The 19,365-nt window shown below is 31.0% G+C and overlaps 1 protein-coding gene across 18 annotated transcripts in view; it reads right to left on the bottom strand.

Moving 5' to 3' along the window:
• LOC145277807 (uncharacterized) overlaps window positions 1–19,365 on the bottom strand; it is a 262,143-nt gene that overhangs the window by 33,884 nt on the left and 208,894 nt on the right. For all 18 annotated transcript variants that reach the window (XM_080129669.1, XM_080129671.1, XM_080129670.1 and 15 more), the window contains 5 exons: window positions 15,000–15,062; window positions 13,376–13,408; window positions 9,027–9,154; window positions 6,520–6,670; window positions 3,118–3,248 (listed from right to left, as the gene is read on the bottom strand). In XM_080129669.1, the coding sequence (XP_079985795.1) occupies window positions 3,118–3,248; window positions 6,520–6,670; window positions 9,027–9,154; window positions 13,376–13,408; window positions 15,000–15,062 (506 nt within the window). The remainder of the gene's footprint in view (window positions 1–3,117; window positions 3,249–6,519; window positions 6,671–9,026; window positions 9,155–13,375; window positions 13,409–14,999; window positions 15,063–19,365) is intronic.

Genomic DNA, 19,365 nt, shown 5'->3' with positions numbered 1-19,365 from the left:
TTGAATGATTGCTTTCATGTAAACCTTTCATTTGTTTATTTCGGTCTCATGGCGATTTTTTTATCGTAAATATTAATGAACCACAATTTGAGTATTTTGGCGTATTTTCATCAGATTAGGTGTCGACGATGAATACGTTTTTTTTGTTTTTGTTGTTATTATTATAAATAGTGTATTCACAGAAATTGAATCTTCTTGTATGATATTTCAATGTGAAGTGTCGAAGATTTTACTCGTTATAAACCATTTTTGGTGTATGCTTTCTATGTCCTGTTAAGTTCAGTGTAGTGTGACCAGTAAACGCTTATTTGTTAAATATTTAAGAGTTTATCTTTAAATATTTACACACACATATATGTCTATTGTTTTATTTATATAGATTGAACATATACACTGAAGAAACACCATTAGGCACTGATGTTGTACTAACAGCAATCAAAATGAAGTGCTGAATTAAAAAAAAAACTGCTTTATTTATTTATTTTAATTAAAATGAAAAGGTAATTTGATATATATTTGTAAAATCTTTAAATTGAAAAATATCGTAACAATAAATTGCTTTGTTCTTTTAATTACAAAAAATAATACGTTTTATCTTGTAGAAAGAAATATATATCAGTTTTCTTCCTATCAATTAAAACTAGAAAGTATAACACATATTAAATAAATTAATAAAACCACTCGTATACGTATATTTTATTTATAATCAGCAGCAGGTATAGATGATTTAAAAGTTTGTACGACGATAGAGTTGAATGGTTTTCTTGGTTTCTTTTTAAAGGTGTGATTGCGAACAGTCAAACATAAAAAGTCATAACAAACAAATTATAACTATTATAAATATGTTTTATTTTTATTCTGCTTAAACAATCAGGTCAGGACAAACAACTGTTTAATAATGTAGTTATTACAATTAAACTTCCTAGCACCTCTATTTAACTACTGAAACGAAAATGCTTTCTTAACTCGGTGAGTTTATTTATAGTTAGTTATTAGAAAATGACTCTGCATTAGAATTGATTTGAAAATTGGTTCTGCAAATTTATGTCATTTTACTTGGACAAAATGGCACATTTCAGTCCTATCACTACACAAATAGAATTTAGATCTAATAACTCCTCTTTTCTACCAGCTCTGGTGCTAAGAGATCAGGTTGTCTGAAGATGTTGGCTTCTTAATCTAAAATGCACCAAACATTGATGCTATTGCTTTTTCCTTTCCTTTTAAAATACTCATTCATGTTCTGCAAATTCAAAAATAAAACCAACAATTTTCCTCTATAAAACAAACCAACCAAATTCCATAATAAATATTTGAATTTAAAACATAAAACCGTTTTCCAAAATTACTCAATTTGACATTAAATAACCCCAAAAGGGTTGCTATGCCGTAAAACAAAAACAAACTAAATTCCATGAATAAATATTTGAAGATATGAAGAACTTGGAGGATAAAAACATATCCCAAAATGACTGGATTAAATAAGCCGAAAAGGGTTGATATGCTTTAAAATAAAGTAACCAAATCAAACTTTGTAGCAGGTTGTAGCTTGCTGATTTCCCCATTCACATTGAAAAAGTGTATTTATGTTTCTATCTTTGCAGCGTTTTATGTAATATGTTACATGCTTAGTAATTAATGTGTATAAAGGACGAACCTTCTAAATATACAACATTTTTCTTATGTCTCTACGACCATTAGTTACATTTTGAAGTATGTGAACCTTTTAATAACGAAAATGAACAAAGAAAGAATGCATATACTTTTCTTGCATGGTAATCATGATTCCCTAACAGCTGCCAATATCAACACAGCTCAAGATAGAAGTGTTCACTAGTGAACACATCGTACGGAGTTGATTTCAGAAATTCGGAAATGGTAATGAGAGCCTTAAGAAAGAGAAAGGACGACAACATAATCTTCACCGTGAATGTTTAAAAGCAATGCTTGAACAAAACCCACGCCAAAGTGTCAAAGAAATGTTTAAAATACTTGATGTGAGTATTTCAATCTATCTACATAACTGGCAATCAACTTTATCTACGTTTGTGGCCTTGAAGATCAAAAACAAAACCAACAATGTTCCTTTATAAAACAAACAAACTAAACTCCATGAATAAATATTTGAATTTAATGAACCTTTATCCAAAATTATTGAATTTGACATTAAATAACCCCAAAAGGGTTGCTATGCCGTAAAACAAAAACAAACTAAACTCCATGAATAAATATTAATATAAATATAAATTAAGACAATACGGTACTATATTTACAAGAGTATATTTACAGAAGTACAGAAATAGTATGTTACAGAAAGTTTGCGTCCGATACTGGGGCTGTGGCTGCCACCAATAAACTTCCACAATACTTAATTATAACTCTATTCATAATGTCTGGAAATATCCATTTATTCATGAAATAGGTTAGATAAATGTCACACCATAATATTTATCTAAATACCCACCTATCGACATATCCGTTATATACATCTCCATTACTTATCATGATATATCAACTCCGTACAATATTTGTGTAAAAAATGGGTGAAAGAGATGAGCTGGATTTTTAATAGATACTAGGTTGTTCAGAAAATACTGGCTGACGTTCAACTTACTTTTAAAAAGTTACTTTTAACTTATTTTTGCAAATTTTATACAAAATATTACATGAATATGTAAAAACAATAATTGTGTAGACTTTTAATACACGAGTTCAAACTTGGTCATGATGATTCTCGAATAGCTGCGAACATCATAAGTGCATCAAGTCAGCAAATGGCCAAAACATGTGAATGCGGATTCAGAAAGTCTTTAATAATAATGAAAGACTTGAAAATAAATAAGCTAGGGGATAGATATGCACTTTTGACAATAAACGTTTGAAAGCAAATCTTTGAATAAAACCCAAGTAAAAGTGTCAGAGACATGTCTACGGCAGTTGGTGTCAGTATTTCAACAGTGTCGAATCATCTGAACCAAATTATTAAGATGAAAAAGCTTAAAAAATGAGCGACGTGTGAGCTCACTGAATAAATAATGTTTGTTTTTGAAATTGGTGATTATTTGCAAAACTAGAAACCTTTAAAAGGATTCCAAGGAACAACAATGAAATACTTACTTGTAATCCAGCATATTTATATCCTTTCTTGCGACATTCTGTTCTGCAGAGAGCGACAGTCATAGAATCCGATTCTTGAATATATACTGGTAAGGTAGCGTTATTCTCATTTACATAACATCCAACGAAACCTGTGTAAAGAAAAGCATATATATGTGTGTGTATATATAGACAGACACGTACATATAGGTAAACACACACACACACACATACATACGGATATATATATATATATATATATATGTATATATATATATATATATATATATATATATATATTATGTGTGTGTGTGTGTGTGTGTGTGTGTGTGTGTGTGTGTGTGTGTGTACAAGCATAACCTGTGTAAAAATATATAGGAGAAGAAAGCTCTTACAGAATTTTTAATTTTGATTTCAAATGATATATTTTCAAATAAGTATTCGTTAAAAAAATTTTACTTTACATATGATTTTAAAGGGCGTTTTTCGCTTTATCTAATCATTTAAATTACAATCGTTTTAAAACAATTGTGACTTCTTTTCAAAACGTTGAATGCAAGATGAAAAAAAAGCAAATTGACACAATTTCTTATTTCAATTCAGTGGTTGTTTAAAAGAGAGTTTTGAAGATGATGAGCGTAGTGATCGGCCGCTGGATGTTGAGAACGATCAATTAAGAGGCTTAGTCCAAGTCAATCCATGCACAACTGTTCAAGAACTTGTTTCTAAATTAGACGCAATGTATACGACGATTTCCAACCACTTGAGAGAAATTGGAAAGACAAAAAACTTGATAAATGGGAACCTCACGAATTGAATGACAATAAAAAGAAACGCCATTATGAGGTGTCATCTTCCCTTTCGTTACATAATAAAAAACGACCCTTTCTCGATCGGGTTATAACTTGTGATGAAAAGTGAGTTCTTTATGCCAACCGGTGATGCTCAGCGATTAGACGCCGACAAAGCTGCACGACACTTCCCAAAGCCAGAGTTGCACCAAAACAAGGTCATGCTGACTGATTGATGGTCAAATACTTATAAAATGAGGATAGTTTAATAATATTTGATTAATAACAAACTTCATTCAATTCATTACTATCAACAATCCTCTCATAAGATTCTTCATCATATAACTAACAATCTATCCATTTCATAAATCTTTCTAGTGGCTTTTGGCCTTGACAAATGCTGACATATTAGTAAAAATAACAAATGCTGACATATTAGTAAAAATAACATAACCAAATTATAATTAATATTGCTTCCAGCAGGATTTTGCAATTCGTCGTTTTCATGCTTTTACAGGTGTCTTTCAGCACCTGGTTCTTGAACTGCAGATGACGCCGATCTTGTGGCTAATAGTGTGAAAGATATGCATGGTATCATGGATCTCTTTTCAGGGGCATGTGCGTCTTTTGGGCTTACTATCAGCCTTTAGAAGACAAAGGTCATGTTCACACCTTCACCCGGAAGTTTGTGTGTGGAACCAAATATTTTTTTGTCAACAACCAGAGGCTTTCCGATACATTCGTGCATTTGGGTAGCACACTTGCCAGAAATGAAACGCTGGATGCTGAGGTCAACTACAAGATACAGTGTGCCATTAAGGCTTTTGGTAGCTTAGAGAAGCGAGTATAGTCTGACAAAAATATAACCATTTGTACAAAGATCAGTATCTACCAATCTTGTATTTTACCATCTCTGCTTTACGCTTCTAAAGCCTGGACAACTTACAATAGACACATAAACGTCATGGAGAGAGTGCACCAGAAATTTCTGAGACACATTCTGGGCATCAGGTTGAACTCTTTTACATCTGATACGGATGTCTTCATGCGAGCTGACATACTATGTATCGAAGGGTTGATTTTACGCAACCAGATTAGGTTGGCTGGACATTTGATAACGATGGACGACGAAAGATTTGCCAAAGCACCTGTTTTATGGTGAAATTTTACAAGGAAAGCGTCCACAACATAAACCAAGGAAACGCTTTAAGGACAACATCAAGGATATTCTGAAAGCTCTCGGTATTGAAAAATCTAACTGGGAGAGTGTTTCCAATGATCATAAAAAATGGTGCTCCATGGTTTATCATAGCTGTGATAGCTTTGAAAAGAAAAAATATGAGCATGCAAAAATGAAGCGTGAGATCCAGAAGAAAAATCTGGCAGCTATGTCAGGTCTGTGATTTATGCAGTAAAATAACTTTATCCAGAACCAGTTTAGCCAACCACAAGTGATCACATGGAAATCAGCCTTTCTTTGACAGAGATTACACTGCGGAGTACAGATGTTCTATTTGCTTTATGGTATGCAAATCGAGTGGAAGTCTGAAGCGTCCACTGTGAGACCGTACTGGTTGGCGTCCCTCAATCTTAGTTAAAGTGTGATCTCTGCAATAGACTTCGTAAGAGTAGAACTGGTCTGAAGAGCCATGTTCGTTCCAACAGAAGATAGATAATGCATCTTGATCACATCTCCACATGTGTATATATATATATATATATATATATATATATATATATATATATATATATATATATATGAAGAAAAATAAATAATAAAATAAATAAATAAACAAAAATAAAATATAAAAATATAAAAACAAATTATAAGACGTATTAAATGAAATATCAAAAAACAAAGGAATATTTTAAAAAATACATGGAAATGAATAAATAATCAACACTAAAACAAAGGAAGATGGTCTTCTTCTGTCAAGAAGTGACGATCACTATGTATGTATATCTGCCTAAAACTTTCGACAGGGACAACGGATTTTCACGAGATTGGTATCATTTTGATGCCCGACGTCTTGGACAACAAATATCGAGGAATTGGCCAAAAGCATTAATTTTTTCACCCTCAACTGGGTAATTTTCTACAAGGAGAGGTTGATTTTTTGCTAGCTGTATTTGCAAGTCATCATATCGGTTGGATTGACTTTGCCTAATTTTAATGTTCTGAACTTCCCGTCGCATCATGGAGTAGGGGTAAAATGTCAGATTTTTTTTTCACTTTCTTTTCCGCCTTTGCGTCACGGGTTCGAGCCTGCCTGCCTACTACCACTTTTTTTTTTTTTTTTTTTTTGCGCAGCACACACCTCCAAACACCTGGGCAACGCCGGGCACCTAGGCTAGTCATACATATTTTACAGCAGAAAAGCATAACTGCCTCAGTTAATGGTTTACCATTGACTATGTGCAAGTTTGGCGAATTGTACATATAATAAGTTTTAAGAAAAACCATAATGACTGTTTCACCATCAATTGATGGATTACATGAGAAGAAGAAATTTTAATTCCGGTGTTTTTGTGTGCTTTTTCACTGATATATCGACATTTTTTCTATCAATCCTAAAAAAAAAAAAAACGTTTTTACACTTTTGAAAATGTCAAGTGCATCACGATTACGTACCTATCACTTTATAAATAGATCTGTCTATGTGACCACCACACACTGTGTGATTATTCCCGAAGCAAATCTTGTTACACTCTGTTGACTTGACTGCATCATCATCAATATGTTTCATGAATGCATCATCGCTGCACAAACACTCGTTCCCATGCTGCAAAAAAAATAGTACAAGCTTAGAGTAAAATCAAATAATACAAATCTAAATGAATAAAATGTAAACATGTAAATTTGTGTGATATAATTTTCTCCCGTATACCACAATTTTGCGTGTAGAGCTCAAGAGTTTATAATGTGCTCAACTCAAGCTCCTTGGCGTTTAGTCACTTAAGTTTGCAATGATCCTGCCCAACATGTCATCAAACAATTCTTTTAATGTCTATTTGAATGTTACTCTTTGAGCACAGCAATAGTTTGGAAATTTTAGCATGACATTTAAGTATACACTCCCAAATAATCCAAAGGGGATAGGTTTGGAGAATGTGCAGACCAAGAGTGAGACGTAGAATGAGAGGTAGGCTTCTCTTCATGGAAATAGTGATGGAGGTATTCAAGTGAAACGGTGGAGTAATACTGTGCTACTCAATCTTGTTAATAAACTACATTGAGTTATTTTTCATAGAAAGTGATAACAAAATGAATACATCTTTTTGTACCAACTTGTATTTCTATATTTTTTCAATGTGATTAGACAACTAAATGTACTTTATATATGAAGAGCGCGGCTACTTAGCATTGCTTCTTTATTATACAAAAATTAATTATGAATGCATTATCAATAAATCAAATATTAAAAAGCTTATCAGAAAAAAATGTAAACACCAATAATAATTGAGGATAGATTCTTTTCAATTAAATTTCTCTATTGTTTATTGAAATGTATTACATTATATTATATAATGTAATACTAGATCCTTTCTAATAGTCACTTTTTTTCTATTTTTACACAGGAATCACTATTTATCAAGACCCCGAGGCCACTCGAGGATAAGGGTTAATGGATATACATTAGTCAATGTGATTATAGCATAGTAAACATAAGTAGTGGGAATTTTGTAAATTAGATCACTTAGGAGGATGGTTCATCAAGAACTTGTTTATGTTGAACTTGAAGACAATCAGATTGTAGTCAGCTGGAAAGCAGGCAATCGGAAGAGAGTTTCACATGCGTGCAGTTGTAAGGAAGAAGCTTTGTTCATGGAATCTACATTTAGTTTTAGGCACAGATAAAGAGTGTGGGAAATTATCGATAGTCGTTTTGGCTAAACGAGTGCCTTTCATGAAAGTTTAGCAAGGAGGGACTATAGATTGAAGCTCAGCTGAGCACTTGCCATGAAAATAATGATAAAGCAGAGACAGGTTCGCAACATCTCTTCTGTGGGAAAGAGGTTGCAGGGAAGAGAAAAGGGCATCCCCTATTAAGCTACAAAGTCTATTTTGAACTCTGTCAAGGCAGGATAAGCTGCTTCTAGCAGCTCTTGCCCAGATGTGGCAACAGTACTCCATCGTTGGCCATACCTAGCTTTTATAAAGGTAGAGGATGGCATCAGGGGTGAGATATCTACTGGAGCGGTAGAAGGATCCCACCATTTTTCCAGCGACTTTGGCATATACGTTCCATTTCAGGTCAGGAGTAAAGGTCAAGCTCAGAAGCTTGTCAAAACATGAAGCCTCCCCAAAACGAGAGGTATTCATTTCAACCGATGCCAGATTGGCATCAGAGCGTAGATGGTCTAGAGATAGAAGCTTGGTTTGAGATGAATTAAAAGTAACCAGATACCTCTTTCCCCATTGTACCACTTGCTCAAGATCAAAGGAAAGAGAATCTGAGAGAACTTGGTCGTTTACAGTCTTTGATGTGCTACCATAGATGGTAGTGTCATCAGCATAAATGTTTACGAATGATGTAAGGATGTGATTTGAAAGATCATTAATAAGTATTCTCCATTTCTTAAGACTCTTCACTAACGTCACACCAGAACTAGAAACGTTGTTAATTTGCATCCGTTAATGTAATTAAATAATTTATGTGCATATTGTATGTTTTTAAGTAACAAACATATTTTTCATTAATTTTTATTCAACGACTTCTAATTGAATCATACGCAGTCCACATAACAGCACAAATAAACGCACACATCCCTCAAAGGATTCAGTTTGATATGCTTACTCTAAATGTTTCTTGATCTTTTGGGGAACTAATAAAAAAATATAGGTAAAAGTGAACAATGGACAAGATGGGGAGATGCCAGAGATAAAAGCTCAGAATCATTTGATGAAGATTACTTGTGAATAGCTTCTGCTCCTCCTGAACAAAGGGTATAAATGGATGCAAATGAGGGATTTAATTTATTCATTTAAATTTTTTGGTTGACCTAAAAGCAATACGAAAATATGATTATAATAACTATGTGATATGAGTGTATATAAAAAAAGAAGAAGAATTAATCAACATAAATTGTGAAAGAGGTCATAGTAATACATGAATGTAAATTGCGAAAAGTCTTTACTTGAAGAGCAGCATATGTGTAACCTTTCTCTTCGCATTTCTTTGTGCAGGATGGTATTGTTAAGTCGTCAAGGGTAGTAATTGACTTTATATTCCATCCTTCGAAAGGCTTCAAACATCCAACATAACCTGCAAAAATAATTCCACATTCATCGAATGCATAAACAATCATGAAGATAGAGTACCATATTTGAAACAAATACATATTCAAGAAGATCATATTTGAAACAAATACATGTTAAAGAAGATCATATTTTAAACAAATATATGTTCAAGAAGATCATATTTTAAACAAATACATATTCAAGAGGATCATATTTGAAACAAATACATATTAAGGAAGACCATATTTGAAACAAATACATATTCAAGAAGATCATATTTGAAACAAATACATATTCAAGCAGATCATATTTGAAACAAATACATGTTCAAGAAGATCATATTTGAAACAAATACATGGTAAAGAAGATCATATTTGAAACAAATACATGTTTAAGAAGATCATATTTGAAACTAATACATGTTTAAGAAGATCATATTTGAAACAAAAACATGTTAAAGAAGATCATATTTGAAACAAGTACATATTAAAGAAGATCATATTTGAAACAAATACATGTTCAAGAAGATCATATTTGAAACAAATACATGTTCAAGAAGATCATATTTGAAACAAATACATGTTCAAGAAGATCATATTTGAAACAAATACATGTTCAAGAAGATCATATTTGAAACAAATAAAAGTTAAAGAAGATCATATTTGAAACAAATACATGTTCAAGTAGATTATATTTGAAACAAATACATATTCAAGAAGATCATATTTGAAACAAATACATGTTAAAGAAGATCATATTTGAAACAAATACATATTCAAGAAGATCATATTTGAAACAAATACATATTCAAGAACATCATATTTGAAACAAATACATATTCAAGAAGATCATATTTGAAACAAATACATATTCAAGAAGATCATATTTGAAACAAATACATGTTAAAGAAGATCATATTTGAAACAAATACATGTTCAAGAAGATTATATTTTAAACAAATACATATTCAAGAAGATCATATTTGAAACAAATACATATTCAAGAGTATCATATTTGAAACAAATACATATTCAAGATCATATTTGAAACAAATACATATTCAAGAAGATCATATTTGAAACAAATACATGTTAAAGAAGATCATATTTTAAACAAATACATATTGAAGAAGATCATATTTGAAATAAATACATGTTAAAGAAGATCATATTTGAAACAAATACATATTCAAGAAGATCATATTTGAAACAAATACATATTCAAGAACATCATATTTGGAACAAATACATATTCAAGAAGATCATATTTGAAACAAATACATATTCAAGAAGATCATATTTGAAACAAATACATGTTAAAGAAGATCATATTTGAAACAAATACATATTCAAGAAGATCATATTTGAAACAAATACATATTCAAGAAGATCATATTTGAAACAAATACATATTCAAGAAGATCATATTTGAAACAAATACATATTCAAGAAGATTATATTTTAAACAAATACATATTCAATAAGATCATATTTGAAACAAATACATATTCAAGAAGATCATATTTGAAACAAATACATGTTTAAGAAGATCATATTTGAAACAAATACATGTTAAAGAAGATTATATTTGAAACAAATACATGTTCAAGAAGATCATATTTGAAACAAATACATGTTCAAGAAGATCATATTTGAAACAAATACATGTTAAAAACCAGCTGTGAGTTAAAGTTAAACATATGTCTCCTCAATTTACCCTTGATGTTCACCTTATAACGCTGAACGTTTAGCAAGGAGGCGTCAAGCAATATTTTTTGGTGTGACTCAAGCAAGGAGTGAACCCCAGTCTCTTTGTATATTAATAAACATTTTAACCATTTTTATATTATTGGAAAACATTGTATATATGTTTTATTTAATGATTATTTAATTTTCTAATTTAGCTTGCCTATATGTTGTCCTCTAAAACCATCCAACTATTTATGCTGTCTCTCTGTCAATTGTTGATTCAATTGAAAATAAAGTCCTATTCCAAGATCCTATTTGACTTTTCTCGGGCAAAATGTTACGAATAAGTCAATGGTACTATTAAGTTTGAATTGGGTTTCTTTTGTTTTGTTTTTAGTTTTTTTTTCAGTTTTTTTGTTGTTGTTTTTTGTTTATTTACAATCATCTAATGATGTGTGTATTTGTGCTGCTTCTATAAACAGCAAAAACCTCAATTCATTTTATTTTATTTATAACAAAGTCATTTAACGAGATTAAACGCAACATTTAAACTTTTTACAAAGAATTTAATGTAGGTTTCTAGCAGTACTTTGTTTAATTATTGATTTTTGAGCAATTACCGAGACACCCAGATGACTGTATTATATTATACATGTTTTATAATTGTTGTTACTTAAGACTCCACACTACTTGTGTTTCGTAGTAAATAAACACTTTAAAATAAGTAAAAACACAAAAAAAAAACGTATCCATAAAGATAGAAGAGTAACTTATCTTGCCTTTGGTAACATTTATTTTTTATAAATTAGTTTGTTGACCACTTTTTCGTTTTGGTGTCAATACTGTAAAATACACATTTTTTTCTTTTTCTTTTTTTTTAGAATTTGCAATAAAATCTACTATAAAACTAATGCAGTAAAATGTTTTGGAATTTTGTTTTGTTTTTGTTTTGTTTTTTAATATTTGACTGTTAACTATTTCAACTTAACTTATACATGAAAACATATAAGAAAAATGTAGAATATATATTTGTTATGTAGAATATATGTAGAATATATATTTGTTATTTACAAATATATATTTGTTAATTACAAATATATATTTGTTAATTAGAAATATATATTTGTTAATTAGAAATATATATTTGTTATTTACAAATATATATTTGTTAATTACAAATATATATTTGTTAATTAGAAATATATATTTGTTATTTACAAATATATATTTGTTATTTACAAATATATATTTGCTAATTACAAATATATATTTGTTAATTACAAATACATATTTGCTATTTAAAATATATATTTGTTAATTACAAATATATATTTGGTATTTACAAATATAAATTGAAAGAACTCACAATTTATTAAGAATGTTTTTAAAAGAATTGTAGATGAATGTTTTTTAAAGAATTGTAGATGAAATTTAAAATCAATTAATTTTCTCATATACATAAGAAATGATTGTTTTTATTAATAATTGGGGAATAAATACAGAAAAATGCAATCATTTTTTGAAAAATTATAATTAGAATGTTTGTTTCATTTAAATAATCTGTTGTTATACTAAACCTGAGTAAATCACCGTTTGTTTCCCTAAGCTTTTTAATATGTAGTTTTTATCATGCAAAATACATGTTAAAATATTCCTCAGTTTTGAGATTGAGTTATGTTATTTTTAATCCATTTCAATTGTTTTAATTAGGTTCAATTTGCAATTTATTCATCAAGTCAGCCATCTGTTACTAAGTTTCTGTTTATTACTTTCATTCTTTCACGCTGTATGTTGTTTGACACCCCTATTTATTTTATACATTCTCTTTCTCTCTCTCTCTCTCTCTCTCTCTCTCTCTCTCTCTCTCTCTCTCTCTCTCTCTCACACACTCTCTCTCTCTCTCTCTCTCTATCTATCTCTCTTTCTATTCGCAGTCAAAAGTCAAAATGTAATAAAACTAACTATAAAAAATGGTTAAATAGTCCATTAACAATATATATATATAAGTAATATTAATGATATTTAATCCATAGGTGGAGAGGAAATGAGAGATAAGATAGGACAGATATAGCGAATATATAGGAACCAATTTTAGAGTTATCTTTTTATACTTATAAATTTTAGTGATTTTGCAAACTTTTTTCCTGATTCAAACAATCTAATCCCATGCTCAATTGGTGACCCAACGGGTCATATTTTTTTATCTAATAATAAAAAAAGAAATGATTTTTTTTTATCTAATAATAAAAAAAGAAATGAAAGAATTTCACGTTTAATATAGATATTCTCTTTTTTATTATCATTAAAACAAAACGGAAGGAGAGAGAGGGTTTTGTAGTCTTTTATTTTTCTTGCTTTTGTCTTTTATCGATAGAGATAAAAAGAAAAAGAGACTGAGAGAGTTTTGTCTTTTTTTCTCTTATCGATTGGTTTCGTTTTAATGATTTGAAGTAGTGATAAGAAGTAAATTTTGAATCAATAAAGAGCGGATGAAACCTGCTAGTTTTAATAATAAAAACACTAAATTTGTAGACTTGTTTTTCCAAAACGTTTCTCACCTGGTAAATAAGTGATTTTATCATGAAGCTCATCTGAAAATAAAAAAAACTCAAAATTTAGAAATATTTACGAATCAAAGGACCAAAAATATTAGGTTTTATTTATAAAGACATTTTAGAATAGCACAAAGTGTCAGTCAGTATTTGAAATACTCAGAACTTTGTTATTATTTGGACTCTTTTGACTCATCTGGAGCGTTATTTTCACGTTTATGTTGGTGTAACCTTCGACCTTCTTCAAGTATATCTTGTTGAACTCGGGGAATCTTTCTGCTGAACCGGGGAATTTACATGGTATTTCTAATGGAACCCTCTATTTAATCCATAGAAGTAGCATGTTCTCATTCTGTAAGATATAGCTGGGTAGAAGTCCTAAGTAATTCACAATTGTAGTGTTACCCGTACTGAAAATTGAACCTTCAACCTTCAGAAGAGTATAATTTACAATTGAATTTTACCAAGTACTTTACCCACGAGTCCTTGGGGACAAGGTACATCTGAAGAAGATCGGAGGTTACATAAAGCGAAATGTTAAAATAAAACCCAAGAAGGCCAAATGAGTCCAAATAATCCAAATTATCGATCTTTATCTCAAAAATTCAAAAACATAACTTTTTTTATTTCTATAAAAAAAACTGAAGCTAAAAACATAACGCACGGGAATATCAATAAGACGTTGTCGTTTTAAGAAATATTTTTTAAAATGTTCAAAGCCAGTTTCAAAACATTACAAAAGCACTAGGAATTATAAAAAAAAAAAACATTCTATAAAAAGCCAACGATCAGTACATCTGAACATAAGGAAAAAAAACACAACAAAATATTGCAAATAATTCTTTCATACAACAAATATATTCTTTCATGCAACAAATATATTCTTTCATACAACAAATATATTTCTCTGCTCTGTTTATGATTAAGGTTAACTTTTATATTATTTCAGCATCTTTTTCTGTGTTTTGAAATTTGGTTACTTTTTAAGAGTGTTGATGCATATTTGTTGTCTATCATTGTGATTATTTTGTTAATGACATAAAGATGGCCATTTTATGAGATAAAGAGGTTAAGGAATAAAAACTCGAAGTGTACAGGGTTACTGTAATAGGTGCCAGATTTATATTTGAGTAATCTGATTAGGGAGTTGGGCAGCAAGATGTTTGTTTATATTGCATTTAAATTTCTGTATGTTGTAACAAGGAGCGGGAAGGGAATTCCAAAGGTTAAGTTATTAAAGTAGAAAATCCTCCATGCATTTAGGAACCTCTACAAAAAAAGGTTGGATTTGACAGCTAGTTGAGTGAGTCGGGGTATTTTCTTTAACATATAGATTAAAACATGACAGTTACTGCCATTCTGGAACAAAGTGGAGCTGGGAGTAATGGTAAATAAGGAGTGACTCCACACACCTCAGAGCTCCCATATTGGGGTCTCACTACCAATATAGTTTTACATCACACTCGGGGAGAACAATAAAAAGAAGGACAAGTCAAGAAAATGAACAATTAAATAAACTACGAATATCATAAGAGATTAAACAAATTAAAAGCTTAAGATATCAAAAGGTTCAAGTTTTATGTCATGGATCAAGTTTTATATTCTTACAAGAGACGATTCAATTACTTACCTGGCAAGTGCTCGTGTTCTTCCTCTTCCTCTTCTGGAACAGTGCTCTCTTTAGGAGGTACCTCTGAAAATAAAGCATGAAGAAATTTTTTTAAATCATGAAGAAATTAAAATAAACAGAAAGTACCCGAATTTATGCATTTTTTTTTAAATTTTATTTATTAATAGCAAGGCTACCCGGCGTTGCCCGAGGCCATAAAAGTAAACAAGAAAAAGTGTTTATCTGAAGCAATAAGATAATATGGTAAATATTACCCTAAATTTTTAAGAAGGGCTTCATCCTATTTCTCATGATACTTAGGAAAAGTAATTCGATTATATTTAGACGTGCTCCCTGTGCCTAGCAGCTGCGCTCCAAAATCGATAATGATCGGTCAATTAGTTTTGGTATGAATTTTATTCAAACATTTAATGCTGTAATTTGCTTTATTTAAGATTGTAATCAATTGTGTTCGGACGGATCATGCTGAAATAAAAACGTTATTATTTGAAAGAGAGGCTTTGTTAACTATTCTGTACTTACATATGTTATGGAGACTTATGCAGAAGACAGACCGTGATATTTTTATTTAGATATGATAAGCAGATTAAATCCAGTTTTATGGCATGATTTGTTTATTAAAATGTTAGGTGAAAGTACAGATTAGTTAGAAAACTCCTTCCCCTTCCCATGAGTATCTACATATGTGGGTGTGGGGGGGGGGCATATGTTACAGATTACGCAGCGCCATAGTCGGTGATATTATGTATATAATTTAAAAATAGACTAATGGCTAGCGTCCAAAAAAAAAACGTAACTTACTAAAAAAATAAAAATATATTTAAAAAAAACGACACTATTGTGTATGAAAGAAAAAAGAAAACAAAACAAATGAATTTATAATTAAAAAATAGAAAGTTAAGAAGAAGTAGAAGAAGAAGAAGAAGAAGAAGAAGAAGAAGAAGAAATGATATCGTATTGTCAGACGTATGCTCAACCGAACATACAAACACAAACACACGCATGCACGAATTATAATAAGAACCATTAGCAAAGAGAAATATATGCAGTGAAAGAGAGAGAAGGGGGAAGAATAACCCCTTTACACACAGTACGGACTCTGTAGAATAATAGAGGACAGCAGTTGGACAGCTATTTGATTTGTATCACACACACACACCACACACACACACACACACACACCACACACACACACACACACACGGCTGTAATTACTTATGCATTAAATGAACTTGATGTCGGACGAAATAATACGTGTCTTAGTGATGCCATATTTTAATTTTAGCAACCGTTCGTTTAGAAAGTGAAAAACTGGATTCTGGAATATGAGAATTTTCCGACCTCAGCCAATCAGAATGGATAGACTTTGGCGAGAAAGCCCTTATTATTTATGAATCGGAAATTGGAAAGATTATATTACGGTTATGTATGTATGAGAATATGTGGAATATGTAGAATTCATCCCAGTGACAAATATTTAGAGAGAAAAATATGGATTCCTTCCTTTATAGATGTTGCGATTGTGATGGTATTGCTTAAAGGATGCAACATACTATATTTTATTACCATGACTGAATGTGTCTAAAATGATGTTCGAAAGCTACATAAGATAGTGGCTATTAGCATAGATGTATTGAATTTATATGTGGCATCTCTTGTTGCAAACCTACAATATTTTTATCCAGAGGTGAATTTCTGCAGTCATTTTATTATATGAATGAATCACCATATCAAGACTAAAAGCCATTCGAGAATAAGAGTTAACAAGATTTTCAGTTGAACGATGGAAGAGTAAAAGAAAAAAAAAGAAAAATCTCTACAAATATTTGTAGACATTAGACTTGAAAACGACCATGTTGTAGTCTGTAAGGAAATATGTTAGTTAAATGATGAGAATATCACGAGAGGATTCAAAATAATTAAATGGAATGAATATAATGTGATACCTTATGGGGACGGTTTACGACATATTTATTGACATTGGATATAAAATTATCATGTTGTATCTTTTAGGGAAGCATTGCACAAATGAGAAGTTCTTAAAAAAGTAACTCTGTTCATAAATTCTGATGTTAGCTCAGTCGAACATTTATCATGGAAATAATGATAAAGTAGAGAAACTATTAGCAACATGTTTTCAGTGAGAAAATGACTGTTGGGAACAAAATCATCCACCACTACTCAAAGACAGCAACCTTGTGCCTGACTGGAGCAGGTAGAAATTAATATATATATATATATATATATATATATATGTAAAAGATTGACCTCTAGTAAACATGAAGTCACCAAGAGCAGAAGTAAAATGTGATAATAGTCACGTGATGGCTTAAGAGCACGTATAGAAGAAGAGAAAAACTAGCATCGCAAGTGACCATTCTTTTTTATGTTTCTGAATTTTTTTATTAAGGATTAATTATTCGTTCAGACTATTATTCTCATCTTAAGAGTTATTTCCACAACGTTTTGGTCGATGTAATTTTCTTCAGATGTATCTTGTTGAACTTGAAAATTTTTCTGTTGAACTCGGGAATCTGCACAGAATTTTGAACAGAATCCTTTATTTGATCCACGGAGGTAGCATGATCTCGTTCCATCAACCAACTATTTTGAGAGTTGCCCACACTGACAATTGAATGGTCAACCTTAAGAAGAATGTCACTTACAATTAAATTTTACCGAGTACTTTATCTATTATGTCATGTGTTCTTGCAGATAATTCTAGTATGAATTTTAGGAGCCTTAAACCTATCTTGTTTTTACAAGTATAATCTTACTAATTATGAATATATATATTATTTTTTTTACAAGTATAATCTTACTAATTATATATATATATATATATATATATATATATATATATATACAGGGTGACCTAAAAAAAACAAAAGCTAAATGGAGGCCATCTAGAACATATGCTGTAGAACAGAGAAAAAAAGGCCAAAAAGTGTTTTGATGTGATGTTTTGAATATAATAAACTAGTTATGACCAAAGTTTTATTTCATTCGGACAAAACACTAAGAAACAGGGACTAATTAGAGCTGGGGCCCGTTTTTTTTTTTTTTAGTCATCCTGTTAGTAAAAAAATAATTATATATATATATATATATATATATATATATATATATATATATATATATATATATATATATATATATATAATTATTAAGAGGTATGTATGGTAAAAACAAGGATAAAGAGTGCTCAATATGTTAGTAGAGCTAAATATGTTTTTATTATTATTATTACAACCTCAAGTGGGTTAACTTTTTTCTTTTTTTATTCAGTTTTCACTCCAAACAAGGCACAGTGCCACTTTGAAATAGGGGGCTACTATTGGGGCCATAATTTGCAGGGTTTATTATGAAAAGAGATGAGTAGCAAGATGTCTGTTCACATTACACTTGAACTTCTGCATGCCAGTACAGTTGGGAAAGCAGAATCTCGGAAGAGAGTTCCAAAGTCTAGCAATTCTGGGGAAGAAACTATTGGACTAGAAGGCTTTCTAGAGATCTCTACTGTGAAGGGGTGAGATTTAGCTGCTTGTCGGGTTTGTGGGGGGTATTTATGTCGAGGAGGTACAAGTGCTTGTAGTTCGTCAGAGCATTCACCATTAAAGTACTTGTAGAACAGGCAGAGGGGTACAACTTTCGTCTATGGGACAGAGTTTGAAGCCTAGATGACAGGGCAGGATCTATCAGGTTGACGACTCTCTTTTGAACCCTGTCTAGGAGTGAGAGACAAGTAGCAGATACAGCCCAAATGTGACAACAGCACTCCATACATGGTGGCCTTATAGGGGTACAGGATACTTTCAGTTGTAAGTAATTTTCTAGCATGGTACAGAGAACCCACCTTCTTTGCAGCAGCCTTGGCAATGCTCTCAATGTATCTATTCCAGTTCATGTTTCCTGTAAACGTTAAGCCGAGGAGTTTAAAGGAAGTACTTTCAGGTAATGTGTTCTTGGCCATTGCTATTGGTGGTAGAGAAGGTTTCTTGTAATTATTGAAGGAAACGAGTTTAGTCTTGGCAGCATTGAATGTGACCATCCATTTTTGTTCCACTACAGATAGGAAGTCATCCTCTAGTGTTTCTGCCATTTCTTTAGATATGTGTTCATTTGTTTTCCCCTCGTACCTGTTATAGAGAGTAGTGTCATCAGCAAATATACCCATTTCAGAAACAATTTTATCAGGGAGGTCATTTATGAATATGAGGAAAATAAAGGTCCAAAGATAGACCTCTGAGGTACTCCCGCATTTATATTATATTGGTTAGATGTACGATTGTCGAGGACAACCTGGATTTTTCTCTTACTTAAGAAGGATTTAATTACATTATCTATTCTTCCATTGATACTATAT

The sequence above is a fragment of the Euprymna scolopes genome, chromosome 6, assembly GCF_053919585.1.
Source record: "Euprymna scolopes isolate OS-2025 chromosome 6, ASM5391958v1, whole genome shotgun sequence".
Taxonomy (NCBI): domain Eukaryota; kingdom Metazoa; phylum Mollusca; class Cephalopoda; order Sepiida; family Sepiolidae; genus Euprymna; species Euprymna scolopes.
This window is presented reverse-complemented; position numbering and strand designations above follow the sequence as displayed.